At 44.5% G+C, this 14,315-nt stretch overlaps 1 protein-coding gene and 1 long non-coding RNA gene across 6 annotated transcripts in view; one reads left to right on the top strand and one right to left on the bottom strand.

Moving 5' to 3' along the window:
- Nucleotides 1-14,315, top strand: part of GLIS1 (GLIS family zinc finger 1) — a 335,102-nt gene that overhangs the window by 265,992 nt on the left and 54,795 nt on the right. For 4 of the 5 annotated variants that reach the window (XM_053248208.1, XM_053248204.1, XM_053248206.1 and 1 more), the window contains 2 exons: nt 3,650-3,760; nt 12,857-12,989. In XM_053248208.1, the coding sequence (XP_053104183.1) occupies nt 3,650-3,760; nt 12,857-12,989 (244 nt within the window). The remainder of the gene's footprint in view (nt 1-3,649; nt 3,761-12,856; nt 12,990-14,315) is intronic. The other variant, XM_053248207.1, reaches the window with a different exon arrangement.
- On the bottom strand, nt 1,198-5,083 carry LOC128324088 (uncharacterized). The gene is made up of 3 exons (XR_008306633.1): nt 4,767-5,083; nt 3,575-3,731; nt 1,198-2,174 (listed from the first exon to the last, which is right to left on the bottom strand). It is a non-coding gene; the product is annotated as an uncharacterized LOC128324088 (long non-coding RNA).

The following is a 14,315-nucleotide window of genomic DNA, read 5'->3' as shown; positions in this document are numbered from 1 at the left end:
TTTGCCATGTGGTTAATGCAACTTAATCTGAATGAACTTGTGTATGCCTTTGGAAATCTTTTGCTACATACTATACTGAGGTCTTGGCTTTTGTTACTGTGGTGTGTTGCGGTTGAGGAATGTGAACATTCTGTGAAAATCTTCTAATAATTTGGCTGCAATCGTTGTGTGAACCCATTATCTAAAACCAAAATATAATTTATTAAATATGTAACTCAAAGCAGTGTTTGAATGCTTTGTGCTTCCTCTGCCTGTCTCCCACCTATCCTCTCTCTGTGTCTTCCACCCTTCATTTACATAAGGATATTAACTAAATTAATGGCAATCTTCCTCTGGCTGGCCTGCCTCACTTTGTAGGGAGAAGTTGCTCGCTACAAGCACCACAAAATGGAAATGAATATGCTTTCCTAGGCAAGTATCTGCCAAATAGTATCTCAGATGAGTAATAGGATATGGTGCCCATCCCACCCCCAGCAGTTAAAACTGGACTTCACAAGTAATAGCTGTGGTTCTTCTACATCCTAAAAAAGATGTTGTGTTGTATTTTATACATAATTACTTAAGGTTTTTTTCCTTCTAGCACTTGTGGCCTTTAACGATTGTTTCTATTGATTCGTGTATTATTCTGTTCTTTTCTCCTATCCTGCAAGTGAAACTATTTTCGAAGCTATAGTAAAACCCGATTAATTCAGATAGCCCACAGCACTTGAAGAATGCTTGGATAGTGAAATAAACAGTGGTGATGTAAAGAGGGTTATATCAGCATGGAGCTGTGATGGAATACTCAATGAATTTAAATTTCATGGGGTCTTATGTGACTAGAATTTGGTCTTGCCCAGGTCATGTTAGCCTCTACTCTAGTCAACCCACCCCTGAAAGCAAGCAGACTCCTTAAGCCACTTAAGCTCCTGCTCCAAAACTCGTAAAGAATAACAGCGAGAGTCCTTCCTTTGTCTTTTTCAAAGAGGTGAATATGTGGTTTAACGTTTGGCCAGGTTTTTATGGGGCAGAAACCTGGCGGTTAATTGATATTTACTTTTAAAGCAGCTACACATTTCAGACAGTGCAGCATTAAGGAATGTGTAATGTACATTATGCCTTGCAAAAACAAACAAGTCATAGAAGCCAGTCAGTCACATTTTCCAAACCCAAGCACACTTACAATAACAATGTTTTATTTATTTGAAAGTCAGCTTTAGATATTTGAATTTGTAATTACGCCTTAAAATGTGGCTCGTTTGAAACTTAATATGCTGTATAGGATGCACCTTTTTGAAGTTTAACTGCTTGACGTTAATGCAAGTGGAATGCGGGGGAGGGGCAGAGGCAAGCGGCTCTCAAATCAGCTATCGTTTGGTACACTGCACGGTGTACACAGAACTGAGTTCCCTCTGTGTCCTTGTTTCTCTTTATTTGGGTATTGTTGCAAAGAACCTCCTTAACTTTCTGTTCTCTTTTTCTTTTCTTTCATTCTTTTTCCCTCCCTTTCTCTTTACTATCTGAAATATTCACAATCAGCATAAAGGTACAGTAATACTTTTATCAATGCTCTGGTTTACCTTGCTAGACATTTTTTTTAAAAAAAGTTTTCACTATATTCATCAGTCTGCATAAACTGGCAATCATTTGTTTGTATAATTTGCCCTTCAAACGTTTTGCTAAAGTAATTTTAGCTTTGTCGTGTTCTAATGTTTTGTTTTTTACTTTTTGAGCATAGATGTAAGAAATCATAATGTATTTTGCATGCCAGCATTAGAGTTCCAAATGCATGTAATAGAAGACCTACATTTCATGAAGCAAACTCTGATCCCCTTTATATGCCTGCTGTGTAACCAAATCCTGTGTGAAAGTGAGATTGAAAAGGTTTGGACTAGTATGGATGGACTTTTTCTGATCTAGTTTCCCCATCCTTAATAATGTGTTACCATAGCTGGGAAAATACTCTGCCTAGTTAATTCCACTAAGGAATTGTTTAATGGTTTCCATCATCCATCCTCAAATTTCGGTTCTCTGTGTGTTCCAGGCACTTTCAATAAATCGACTTTCAAATGTAAGTTCTGGGTACATATCGGGTTAGCCTTTGGAGCCTTGAGTTGGTGAATGATCTTATTATTCCGTTGGAAATTTCCTGCTGGTACAAGGAGGAGCAGGACTACTTATTCCTCTGGAGGCACCTACAAAGAGAGAGGATTTATATGGACTGCTTAGTTCTTATTGAATGCATGTGGAAGTGATTTGAGATTCCAAATGCAGGTCAATCTGTCATTTATCTTCTCTGAAACGAGAATCTGTAAATAATTACAAAGACCTGTTAGAATGTGCTGGTTTGATCGAATAACAGATTATTAGGTTAGGGTTAGGTCTAGGGCCATACTGGAAACTGGATTAGAATTTTACTTTAAATAAGAGATATCTGTGACGTGAGGCTATGACTGCTTTTACTGTGCTGGCAAGATTTACTGTTAATACTATAATCCAAATTATGTAAGGTTGTTCAAAAGGACAGAGCCTTTTCACAGAGCCGGTGAAAACACTATAGGATTGTACTGGAAGATGCTTTAGGATTTGCTTATTTAACCATCGAATATCTTAGATCAGTCATCTCTGGATTGTGGTATGATATGTGCATAGAGCATATCTCCCCCCCCCCCCGATTTGGTCTGCCTCCTCCCTTTCAGCCTTTAAAACCTTATTGAAGACATTTCTTTTCCACCAGGCATTTGCCCCTTTACAATTAAAAACAACAACAACATTATGTCAGATGCTATTCTTGTTTTGTACACCGCCCTGAGTCTGTGGATTGGGTGGTATATTAAATAAATAAATAAATAAAGCAAGCAAGCAGAAGTGAGCAAGGTACATTGTGTCGGAACTGTCAGGAGGGCAAAGAATAAATATTAATAAAAGTTGCCAATATGTGCAGTTACAAGAGAAAAAAGGAAACTTCCTTTGAAAATAAAACTGACCAAATCTTCTGATTGGCTGGACCGTAGGGCTGGTCCATACAGCTAGCAGTGCCCCTGTGATTGCCTCTAGGAGGGTACAGAGCTGCTGATGAATTGTCGACTGGCTGGGGATCATATGGAAATGCTGTTTGTATGAACCAGTGCCTCTATATGGCAGCTAGCCACAGAGATTCTAGCTAGCCAAGTTGCATGATTGTGAAGACTTGCGGAGGGAAGTCTGCAATTCTGTCCTCCTATGTGCCTCTTAAAATAGGGATGTTTAAAGTATCATTTGGCAATTGGTAAAGAATTCAAATACTACAACATTTTCAAGACCTGATGTAATTCTTCTCATTGCAATTTCATCCAGTCTTAGGCTACCTCATCCAAAAACAAAAGTGCCCAGATGTATAAAGTTCTTTGAGCATGTGGACAGAGTTCAGAATAAAAGCGATTGCTGCAGCAGATCTGAATGTACTACATCTGGTTCTTTGCCAGACTTGTTATATACAGTCATGTTTGCTAAACCAGAGCTTTCAAGCTGAGCAAGCAGCTTGAGGCTGTGCAATATGTTTGCACATCGCCAACAATCCCTCAATGTTTTATGTTACAAATATAACCGTTCATACCTGAAGAGGAGATGTTTCCAAAGCATGCATCCCTTCCATGTTATATATATTTTTCCCCTTTCCACATGCTTACAGAAACCATATGCCTGTCAGATTCCTGGGTGCTCCAAGCGCTACACTGATCCAAGTTCCCTCCGAAAACATGTGAAAGCTCATTCTGTCAAAGAACAACAGGTGCGTAAGAAGGTAAGGCCAATCCAAAGGGTACTGATTCCACGTGAATGCATATCTGAAACATTTGGGTGGCAAACAATGTGTCCCCCCCGCCCCATGGTTTTTCATTTCACTTTTACTACAAGAAGAACAAGTGAAATTAATTTTAATAACTATTGTGTTCACAAGTTTATTATGTTGGGTTCTTTCAGACATTAAGCGAACGACCTTGTGAGCTAATCCAGATCAATTGACCCATCAGCCTTTGAATCCTCCTGAGTCCAGTCTACTGAAACATGATATGAGTAAACAATAGGCAAAAAGGTGATCAGGAAGCCGGTAACAACTAGAAAATCAGTAATAAGCTAAACTAGGCTCTCGTCATTCAGTTCTTCTATTGCTGCATATATTTACTGATTTTCATGCCTCATAACATAAACCCTGGAATCTACTGTGAAATCAGTCAATACGGGGATGGTTTCATTATTTGTGAATCTCCAGTTGTTTCTGGTACCTAGGAATCTTTCTCTCTGTAGCTAGGAAACTTTCTCTCTTCCTTTTAAATTGGATCGCATATATCTAGTGGAAACATTCTTTCTTCTTTGTGGTCTCTGTGCATCACATGTATGGGATCTGTGCACACACAGAGACCAGCCCCAGATCTTGCAAGATTCTGAGGAGAGAGACATTTTTGGTGGCAATACCAAAATACCACCTTTGCAACTAGTTAGAGGCTCTCCCGCACAAATCTCTTCAAACTTTTCCGCTAACCACTGCAGAGTCAACATTGCCTTGGGTCTTTGTAAGACCTCCCCCCCCCTCCCTGAAAAAAAAACCCTTTGACTTTTTGGAGGAGAGTATTCATTTATAGTTTTTATTGTTTGCCCCTTGTTTTTATTCTATCTTTCCTATATCCTCGTACTCTACCTTGATTTTAGTGTTTTCTAACCGATCGCTTACCCCCCCTCCCTCTCCTTCGACTTTTATGGCGAATGGATCGTCATTTAAACATGCGCTACATGTCCCACCAAATTCTCACCTCTGACTGACACTTGAGGTGCCTGTCCTGCCTTGGCAAGGGACATAGGGTGGAGGTTTGTTCAGTCTGCCAGAGCTTTAACCCACCAGGCTCACTGGAACTGAGCTTTGTGCCTCCATTCGATCTTGTGGGAAAGGACACTGCTTGCACAGCCCTTCCCAGTCGAGGATATAGCCTGTACCACTTCCCCAATACCGCCAGGGGTAGCCTTTACTATCCCTCAGCACGGCGTCAGACTCCCTGCGTCAGTTGGCGCCTGTGGTCTTGGTTGCTGCTCCGGCTTTGGTCCAAAGCACAGGACCAGCACAGCCCATGCCGGCACTTACCGCTGGTCTTTCTTCCAGCCAGGCTGCATCTGCAGCTGTTACAGTGCCACCTAGACACCGGAACAAAAACAAAAGTTAAAGTTCTAAAGAAAAAGCACCAGACTTTGAATTCAGCAGGCAGAGAACCTACTAAAAAGAAAAAGGAACACATGGAAACAGCCCCTAAGCCACTGGAGCTTGCTAAACTGCCTCCTCTGATTTTAGACCCCTCGCAAGACTTCGAATCGGAGGCGCATTTGAGGACAACCTTGATTCCCACCTTGAACCCGATACTGCCTTAGAAGGGGACGGTGGCATGTCACCCAGGGTTAAGGAATCCTACCCAGATGGAGGGCTTGATGAATGCTCTGATTGCAGGGACCATGAGGAAGGTGCTAACCACCCTTATGAGGGTCCTTATTCAAGACACCATTATGATAACTACTCCTGCCTCAGTGGCCTATATAGGTGCCAATACCACTTCTGCTGTGACAGGCAATATTCTAGGTGCCATGATTGCCATAGGCATGATGACATGAGAGATTACGCCTCCAGCGCTTACCAGCGGGATTCAACCCTACAAAGGTGCCACTTGCGTTCTTGCAGCAGGTCACTGTTGTGCCTTAGATCACACAGCAGGTCTCCTGTGTGCAGATACAAGGATTATAGTCCTGCTTGCTGCGCTCACCTAGAGAGGTCTGCTGTGGCACAATGGTAAACCATCCTCTGAGTCACAGCCTACAAAACTCCTTGTGACTAAACCCACTGTGCCTCACCAGGCCACCTCAGCACAGTGAAGACTGACCTCTCAAAGCACCTCTGCAGGATCTACGCTACTACCTATTAATCCTCTGGTTCTACAGTTCTCATTGATACGGGGAATTTTTAGCCGGCCACTTCAACATCTGATGGTGAGGATGACTCAGATGGTGATACTCAGTCCTTTTTTGCAGGACTCTCAGGTGGACCCATCTTTAGATTCATCAGGTGACTCATTGGAGCCAGACTCAAAATTAGACTCTCCACCAGAGGAGCTTTATATAAATACTCTGAACAGATGAAGTGTATGGCTAAAGCTTTGGGTATTGAAACCCATCAGAACATCTCTGTCGTTCCCGACTCTATATTCAGCCTCATAGCATCTGATGCCAATACTCCATTATCTTTTCCACGCATTCCCACGATTCTGGAAGTAGTCAAATGTGCATGGGAAAAACCTGCTACATCAGCACCCATGGCTAGGTGCTCGGATCATATGTATTGCATGCAACAAACTGACTGTGCATTTTTATTCAAACTCCCAATTCCAAACTTGGTGGTGGTAGGAGATGGCCCAATCCAGGCTGAGACAGCAGATAGAGATGGAAGGAAGCTGGATGCCATCGGGAAAAAGAGCTACTCTACTGTAGGGATGTGCACGAACTGGTCCGCAGGCCATGTTAGAGGCCTGTGAACTGGTTCGCAAGTGACCCCGTCCGATGGTTTGACGCTGGGGGGGTGGCTCTTTAAGGGTGGGGGGGTTGTACTTACCCCTCCCGTCACTTTCCCCCCTCCGGCGCTCCATTTTTCAGTGCAAATTTTGGGGTGGCAGCATTCCTCCCTGCCGCCACTGCCCCCTTGTTGACTGGTAAAAGTGGAAGTAACTTCAGCGCATGTGCCAGCTACTGACGCACATGCCGCACACATCACACGTTGCATGTGCACGCTGCATGGTGAGCGCACGTCAGTGACATGCGCATGCGCGGAAGTTACTTCCGCTTTTACCAGTCAACAAGGGGGCAGGGGCAGCAGGGAGGAACGCTGCTGCCCTGAAATTTGCACTGAAAAATGGAGTGCCGGAGGGGGGAAAGTGGCAGGAGGGGTAAGCACAACCCCCCTGCCCTTAAAGAGCCACCCCCCCCAGCGTTGAACTGCGCCTCCGCAGTCCATGCACATCCCTACTCTACTGTGGTGCTCCAACTTCATACTGCTAACTATTCAAGCCTACACGGCGCGTTACATACATTTGCTGTTTGAAAAAGTGCTTCCTTTCCTGGATCAGATAGTCCAACAGGACCAATATCCTGAATGGGGTGGTGGGAAGCGGGAAACATTACCAAAACAGCTGTGGCATTCAGCTTGCCATAGCTCATTGACTGTGCATTTCGCTCCATCTCAGTATCCATTGCCCTGAGAATTCACGCATGGCTGAAATCAAAGTCACTCATGCCGAAAGACAAAGCAAGGATAGAGGACCTACCATTCAATGGAAATCACCTTTTTGGTGTGAAAACCAATGACACCCTGGAGAGAGTACAGAAATCTACCGCACACTCCATGACCACCACCTCTCAACAATGCAACCAGCCATTCCACTCCACTAGGGGATGTCAGTGGAATAGGCCATCAGTGTCTATTCCAGACCTTACCCGTCTCAGTCAGACTCTTATTGCTCCCCTAGATTTAGCTCCTTTCAGAAGCTCTCTTCCCAGGTTGTTGGAAGTGCTCTACCACCAGCAAAGAATCAACAGTCCAGTTACACCAAAAAGAACTGACTACCTCACAAAGTTGGCTCCACACCTTTGGGAGTGGCAATGTATTATAACAGGCTGTTGGGTGCTTTCTATTATGAAACAGGGCTACTTCATAGAATTCACGCAGGACCCACCAAGATCCGGCCCTGTCAGTACAACGCCCACACCTGCACTTTTGGAAGAAGTCAACACCCTGCCCCGAAAGGATGCCATCCAGGAGGTTGCCCAGCATCAACATTTCCAGATACTTCACAGTACCAAAGTGGGGCAGAGGCCTAAGGTCTATTATTGATCTCAGAGGTTTCCCAATGTTTTTGCGCTATACCGCCATTTTCATATGGTAACCATTCAAATGATCCTCTCACTTCTTCCAAAAGGAGCATAGTTTGTCTCCCTGGACCTTCAGGAAACGTACTTTCATATATCCATCCATCCATCTGTGTCATCAGAAATACCTTTGCTTCATGGTGGGTACATGGTTCTGGCCTTTGGGCTCACCTCTGCATCATGAGTATTTACAAAGACCATGGCTGTGGTGGCAGCTTTCCTCAGTAGCTAGGGAGTCCAACTTTTCCCATACATAAACGATTGGCTGCATGTAGCTCGCTCTGAGAATCTCCTCAGACCACATCCAAACAAACTTAGGCCTCCGAATCAACTTCAAGAAATCTCAACTTCTCCCTGTAAAAACCATAGATTTCATAGGTGTTATGCTGAATGCTCATTTCCCCGCTGCCTTTCTACCACCCAGCAGCGTATAGGACATCATTGCAGCCTCTATCCAGCTTGCAGCTGCACCCTGCATCACTGCCTTTCGAGTCCAGTGTGCACTAGCCTTATGGCCTCCACAGGGGACAAGGGAGAAAAAACTCCTTGTGACAACAGCTATTAGAAACCAAGGCCACACTTTCAGTGTATGACACATTTCCTGTGCCCCACCGTGGGACGCGGATCAGTGCGGGGCTCTTCCCTGTTCACTCACTGTTCCTGAGGGAATCCTGGTTATGGTTTCTTTTCCTGTGCTCATTACCAGGGAAGGAGAACAACATTGCCAATTCCCGCAGCTGGCAGAACTACGCCTCACATGATGTAGTTCAACCCCTACACCTGGAAGTAGTTCAAGGACTCTTCAGGTAGTGGGGAATGCCAACGATTGACGCCTTTGCAGATGCCCAGAATCACCATTGCTTCTTCAGCCAGGCTGAGACAGGACCAGGTTCTGATGGGGATGTCCTCCTCTCATACTGTATGGAGGAGTTCGTTTATGCATTCCCACTCATTTCTCAAACCCTTCAGAAGATCCAAACAGGCTTGCCACACTACATCCTCATCACCCCGTGGTGACCACGGCAACCATGGTTTGCCATCCTCCTATCGCTGGCAACACAATCCCAGCTTTAACTGTTGTGTTGCCCAGACCTGCTGATGACTCTCCCAGGGTCCAACATCATGTACCTGAACATCTCGGTGCTCTCCCTGACAGCGTGGCAACTATTCCCTCGAGACTCACTATAACTGTCCCGTTTGTACTCCACAATGCTCTTACTATCCACCCACCGTACGTACAGAGCAAAATTGAAGTGCTTCCTATCATTTCAAGCACATCATATTGATCCACAGAACTCCTCAACTGAGGAGGTACGCACTTACTTGTTGTACTTGAAGGACTTTCTATCGCCTTGCTGAAGGTACATCTTGCAGAGGTTTCATTGCATCCTGTTTCTGGTTCCTTGTTCAAGTTGCCAATGGTTAAGAAGTTTTTTAAAGGGTTAGAACATTTGTTTCCTCTGCTTCCCAAGCTATCACCCACCTGGGACCTCTCTTTGGCCTTATACATGCTAACCACCAAATCTTGCAAACCTATGGCCATCTCTGACTATTGTTTACTTACCTTCAAGACACTTTTCCTAGTGGCGATCACCTCAGCCTGCCAGATAGGTGAGCTTAGAGAGCTCTCGGTGGATACACCATTCCTCAGTTTCCACAGGGACAAGGTTTCTTTGACACCAGATATTAATTTTTTACCCAAAGTTGTGTCTTAGTTCCACTTAGTTCCCAAGAAATTTCACTCCCAGTACTATTTACTGACCCACAGATGCCGGAAGAACATAAATGGCATGGCCTTGATATACACAGACTGCTTGCTTTTTATGTCCATAGGACCAAGGACTTCAGAAGGTATAATGGCCTTTTTGTATGCTACAGCTGCCCATGTCAGGGCCTTCAGGCCTCATCCCAGCAGCTACCAGCCTGGGTGTGTTCTGCCATTAAACTACCAGTTGGCTAGATAATCCTTACCTGCCTTAGTACACGCTCATTCCACCAGGTCAGTGGCAACATCCACGGCATTCCTTTCTGGCGCCCCTCTCAATGCGTCCCTCTGTGAAGTATCTGGAGGTGGTGGCAGAGTTGCCACCTGGTCCCAAGGCACCACTTCATCAGACACTATGCCTTGGATCTGCAAGCTAGAAGGGATGCCCTCTTCGGCACATCAGTACTTCAATCTGCAGTCAAAGGCAACCAAGGCTGTCCCACCTCCTCGACTTAAGGTAAGACTCTCACTGTTTCCCATATGTGTAATGCACAAAGACCACCAAGAAGAAGAGGCTACTTACCTGTAACAATGTTTCTTTGAATGGTCTTCTGTGCATTCACACAACCCTCCCATCCTCCCTGATGCAGCCTTTTAACTTCCCGTCACAGGACCTGCGGCGGTGACTCCAGCAGAGGAGATTTGGGTGGGAGAACCTCTAACTAGTTGCAGTGGGAGTAGGGTTGCTGCCAAAAATCTCTCTCTCAGAATCTTGCAAGGTCCAGGGCTGGTCTCTGTGTAGGCACAGATTCCATATGTGTGAATGCACAGAACACTCAAAACAAAACAAACAACGTTACATGTAAGTAACACACAACGGCAGCCTCCTTCTCCTGAAGTCGCTCTTTCCTCCCTTACAACCCCTCTCTTCGCAGACCTCTGCCCACTGTCCTTTTATAGATATAGATTCTCCTCCTCTACAATCAAGAACATCTTCTGATGAGTAACAGTTGCATTCCAACTGACCTTAACCAGCACAGGCGCCTTCTCCCTGTCTGCATATGAAATCCCCACTGCCTAATCACCACAGTGCCACAGGCTCCTATCTGCATATGGAATCCCCACTGCCCAATCATCATGGTGTTTCTGTTCTCTCAGGCAATTTCTCCCTATCTGCATATGGAATCCCCACTGTCCAATCACCACGGTGCTTCTGCTCACAAACTCTCATGGGAGCTGCCATGCACGGTATTATTTGATTGATTGATTGATTGATTTCTATACTGCCCTTCCAAAAATGGCTCAGGGCAGTTTACCCATGGATTAACCATGGGTATGCCTTAGAGAATTAGATAGATAGACAGTTGAATTGTATTGTGCATCAAGAAAGAAGCCTACACTGGTCTGAATTATTGTTTGTACAATAGCAAGGGGCAGAGCTACAATTGAACAATGGCAGGACAGATGTCCCTGGGATTAGGAGTGTGCACGGACCGGTCCGGGGCCATGTAAGAGGCCTCCGGACCGGTCCAGAATTCGGCTGGTTTGGCGGGGGGAGTGGCTTTAAGGGCAGGGGGGTAGTACTTACACACACACACACACACACACACCGCTCTTCCCCCTCCGGCGCTGGACTTTTCTAAAACGTTTTTGGGGCGGCAGAGTTCCTCCCTGCCGCCCCTGCCCCCGTAGTTGTCTCCTGATTTTATAAATAGTAAATGCTGGTGCCACGCGTGCACGCACGCCCGTTACCACCATCGGCGCGCGCATGCCGCATACGTCATTGTATGACGTATGGCAGGCTGGATGATAACTTGCTCTTTGCTCTCCTCCTCATACCTCTTTGAAGAAATAGTGGGCAATGTGGGGTAGGGCAGGGCCCACTCTAACCTTGTTACACCCCTGACAACAGCCTTTCAGGCCCCTGCAGCTTCCTCCATCATCTCATTGATTGACCTGAGTCCCCATCTCCTTTAATCTTTGTACATGAAAGCTGCTTTCCTCTGACTTTTAAAGGCCCCACACCATGTGGGCCAGACTTGTTGTATAGGTCCTTCCTCATTACCCCTGATCCTAGCCAGACAATAGTTGTATGGGAAGGACTCTGCCCATGTGGTGCTAGATTTTTAAATTGGCATCAGTAGCACTGGCTCAGTTTTTTTTTTTTTAAAGACCATCATATTTAGGACATGTCGCCAACTGCCCCCATCTTCTCTTCTGTCACATATATGTGAATATTTTTACTACAGCTTTACAATTGAAGGCTCCTATGTATTTAATTCCTACCTCTGCTCAGACATCATTACATCAAGAAGCTCTCAAATGCTTTTAGGAGAACAAAATGAAGTAGTTATTTAGTAGTAGTTTGAAGCTTTATTGGCTGCAGCTGGTGATTATGATCCAGAATTCTTGAAGACCTTTGTATTTGGAAAAAAACAAGACTTTCTGTAGCACAGAATGCTAAACTGATTTGCCTGGGCCTTTTTAGTTTAGAATAACTGAGCCCAGGGGAAGGCAGAATGCAAAACTGTAAACTTCAAAACAATAACTATATATTAACAGTCACAGAATGGGGATGGCGCTGTTTCTGTGTCATTTGAGCCTTGTGTTATGACAAAGCTTGGCAACATCAGCATGTTTGAAAGAGAATTAGAAATGCTTTTCTTTCTTAATTCTCCTCTCCTGCTGTTTTTAATATGATCGACATTGTGGTTTGCAAAGAGCATGCTTCGGACACTTTTGCCAGTGCATTAATTTACATGGAAAACAGCTGACATATCAGCAGTGCCTCTTGCACATTACTAACAGCCTGCCATTTTGCCAGCTCTAATCTGATAAGTGCAAACACTTTTCCTCCCCTATCAAATGCTTTTCCAACTGTTGCAAAAGTGATACAATCTTTTCATGAGAAGGAACCCAAGATGCTAGGGGGAAATGTGCAGCTAAATTACTGCATAAAATTGTGAGGAGCACAAGCATACATTATTGCTTCTGAGAACCAAAGTGCTGCTGTCTTGAGATTATGCTTAATTTGTGTGCTGAAGAAAATCCAAATGATCTCTAATTAGAAGCACTAAGCATCTAATATCTCTTCAATTACTCTAACGCTGGAAACAATGACATTTTGTTTCCTCCTTCTATATGTAGCCTATAAGCAAGAAAGACACATGCATACAATTAGCTGCACTTTAGTTCTGCACTTTGAAATGAAAATATCTTTGTTTTATTCTCTCCTTACAGCTACACTCATGCTCTGATGCTGAACAAGACATCTTAAGCGAGTGCTTAGCTATGCAGCAGCTCCACCCTTCTTCACAGCACATTTTGGACGGGAAGTGTGGACGATCTATGGGCCACCACGACCTGATTCAAGGTGAGAGGATTCCTCACAGATAGGAGGCAGCACACACTATTCAGTGTGATCCCATAGTGAACTCAGGCTCAAATCCATACCCAGCTGCAGAACTCACTGAGTGGCCCTGGACAAATTTGCTATTTCTCAGCCCAATCTACCTTGCAAGATGGCAGCGGGGTAAATTGCTGTCCTGTGCTCCTTGGAGAAAGAATGTGATATAATGAATAAATTCACACAAATCTTAAAAATCCAACATTATTAAAGAGTTTTCCTCGTGTTTGAAGAAGGGCTGTTTAATAACCCTGCAATATCCACAGATAATCTATGAAGATAATTGGAATTTAGTTTCAAATGTGATGATGGAGGGATTTCTGCTAGTTGTTGGGGTTTGTGATTATTTAGCAAAGCATCAAGGAAGCTGCCACTCCAGTTACAGAGTGCAGAGTTTAGTTGTTGCAGCTGTTTAAGTAACACGCATGAAGATCGCTGTAGAGTCTAAACTAAATTGATTTATTGGTGAAGTACATTTGGGATAGGAAAGACCTATCCTATCTATCTGTTACATAACGAATAGGTAGGGAGAGAGAATTGTTTCCATCTCTCTAAGAGGAAAGGAAGTGGACTGACTCACTGCAGGAAGTACCTGAGGAGTCAAAGCAGGGGTCATAGAGCAGAGGCAAGCAGGGACAGGTAAGGAGACCCTCACTGGCTACCTCTGTTCCCAATGACCCTAGTGGTCATTAGGATAGTTGGTGCAAAAGGTTGATGCACTGGAACTCCATCTCCAACACTTATGGTCAATCTGACATCAAGGACAGCCACATCAAGCACTTAGTGGGAACCCAGAGCCATCAGAAGGGCCCCCACAGCAGACCTCTGAAACCCTGCTTAGTGCCTGCCTTGACTGCAGCACAACTTTCTGCTGAAGCACAAGTTACCAAACTTTATAAAAATAACATCAGAGGACAAACTACACATTACATTGAATGTGTGTAAACAGAAGCCATCTGAGCTGGGACCATGGAGGGGGAGGGACCCTTTTTTGTTTTCTTGACAAAATTTTCCAACCTATCAACACTTGTTTGTCCTAGAAGAGAAGCTACTGTTGGCACTAACGGTAGCTTCAGGAGGGAAGGGTTAAACACATCCACCCTGCACACCATGCTCCCTTATCCAGATTATGCCCCCACCCCCCACCCAGCTGCTATTTAAAGTTGGGAGTGGGGTAAGATAATAAAATGGCAAGCACACCTTTAATGTTGTGTATGGTTTGATCCTAAAGAACATCCTTTTGTTGAGGATATTATTCCCGATCCTGCTAACTGACTTATCCGTGATCATCCC

The sequence above is a fragment of the Hemicordylus capensis genome, chromosome 4 (assembly GCF_027244095.1).
Source record: "Hemicordylus capensis ecotype Gifberg chromosome 4, rHemCap1.1.pri, whole genome shotgun sequence".
NCBI lineage: Eukaryota > Metazoa > Chordata > Lepidosauria > Squamata > Cordylidae > Hemicordylus > Hemicordylus capensis.
This window is presented reverse-complemented; position numbering and strand designations above follow the sequence as displayed.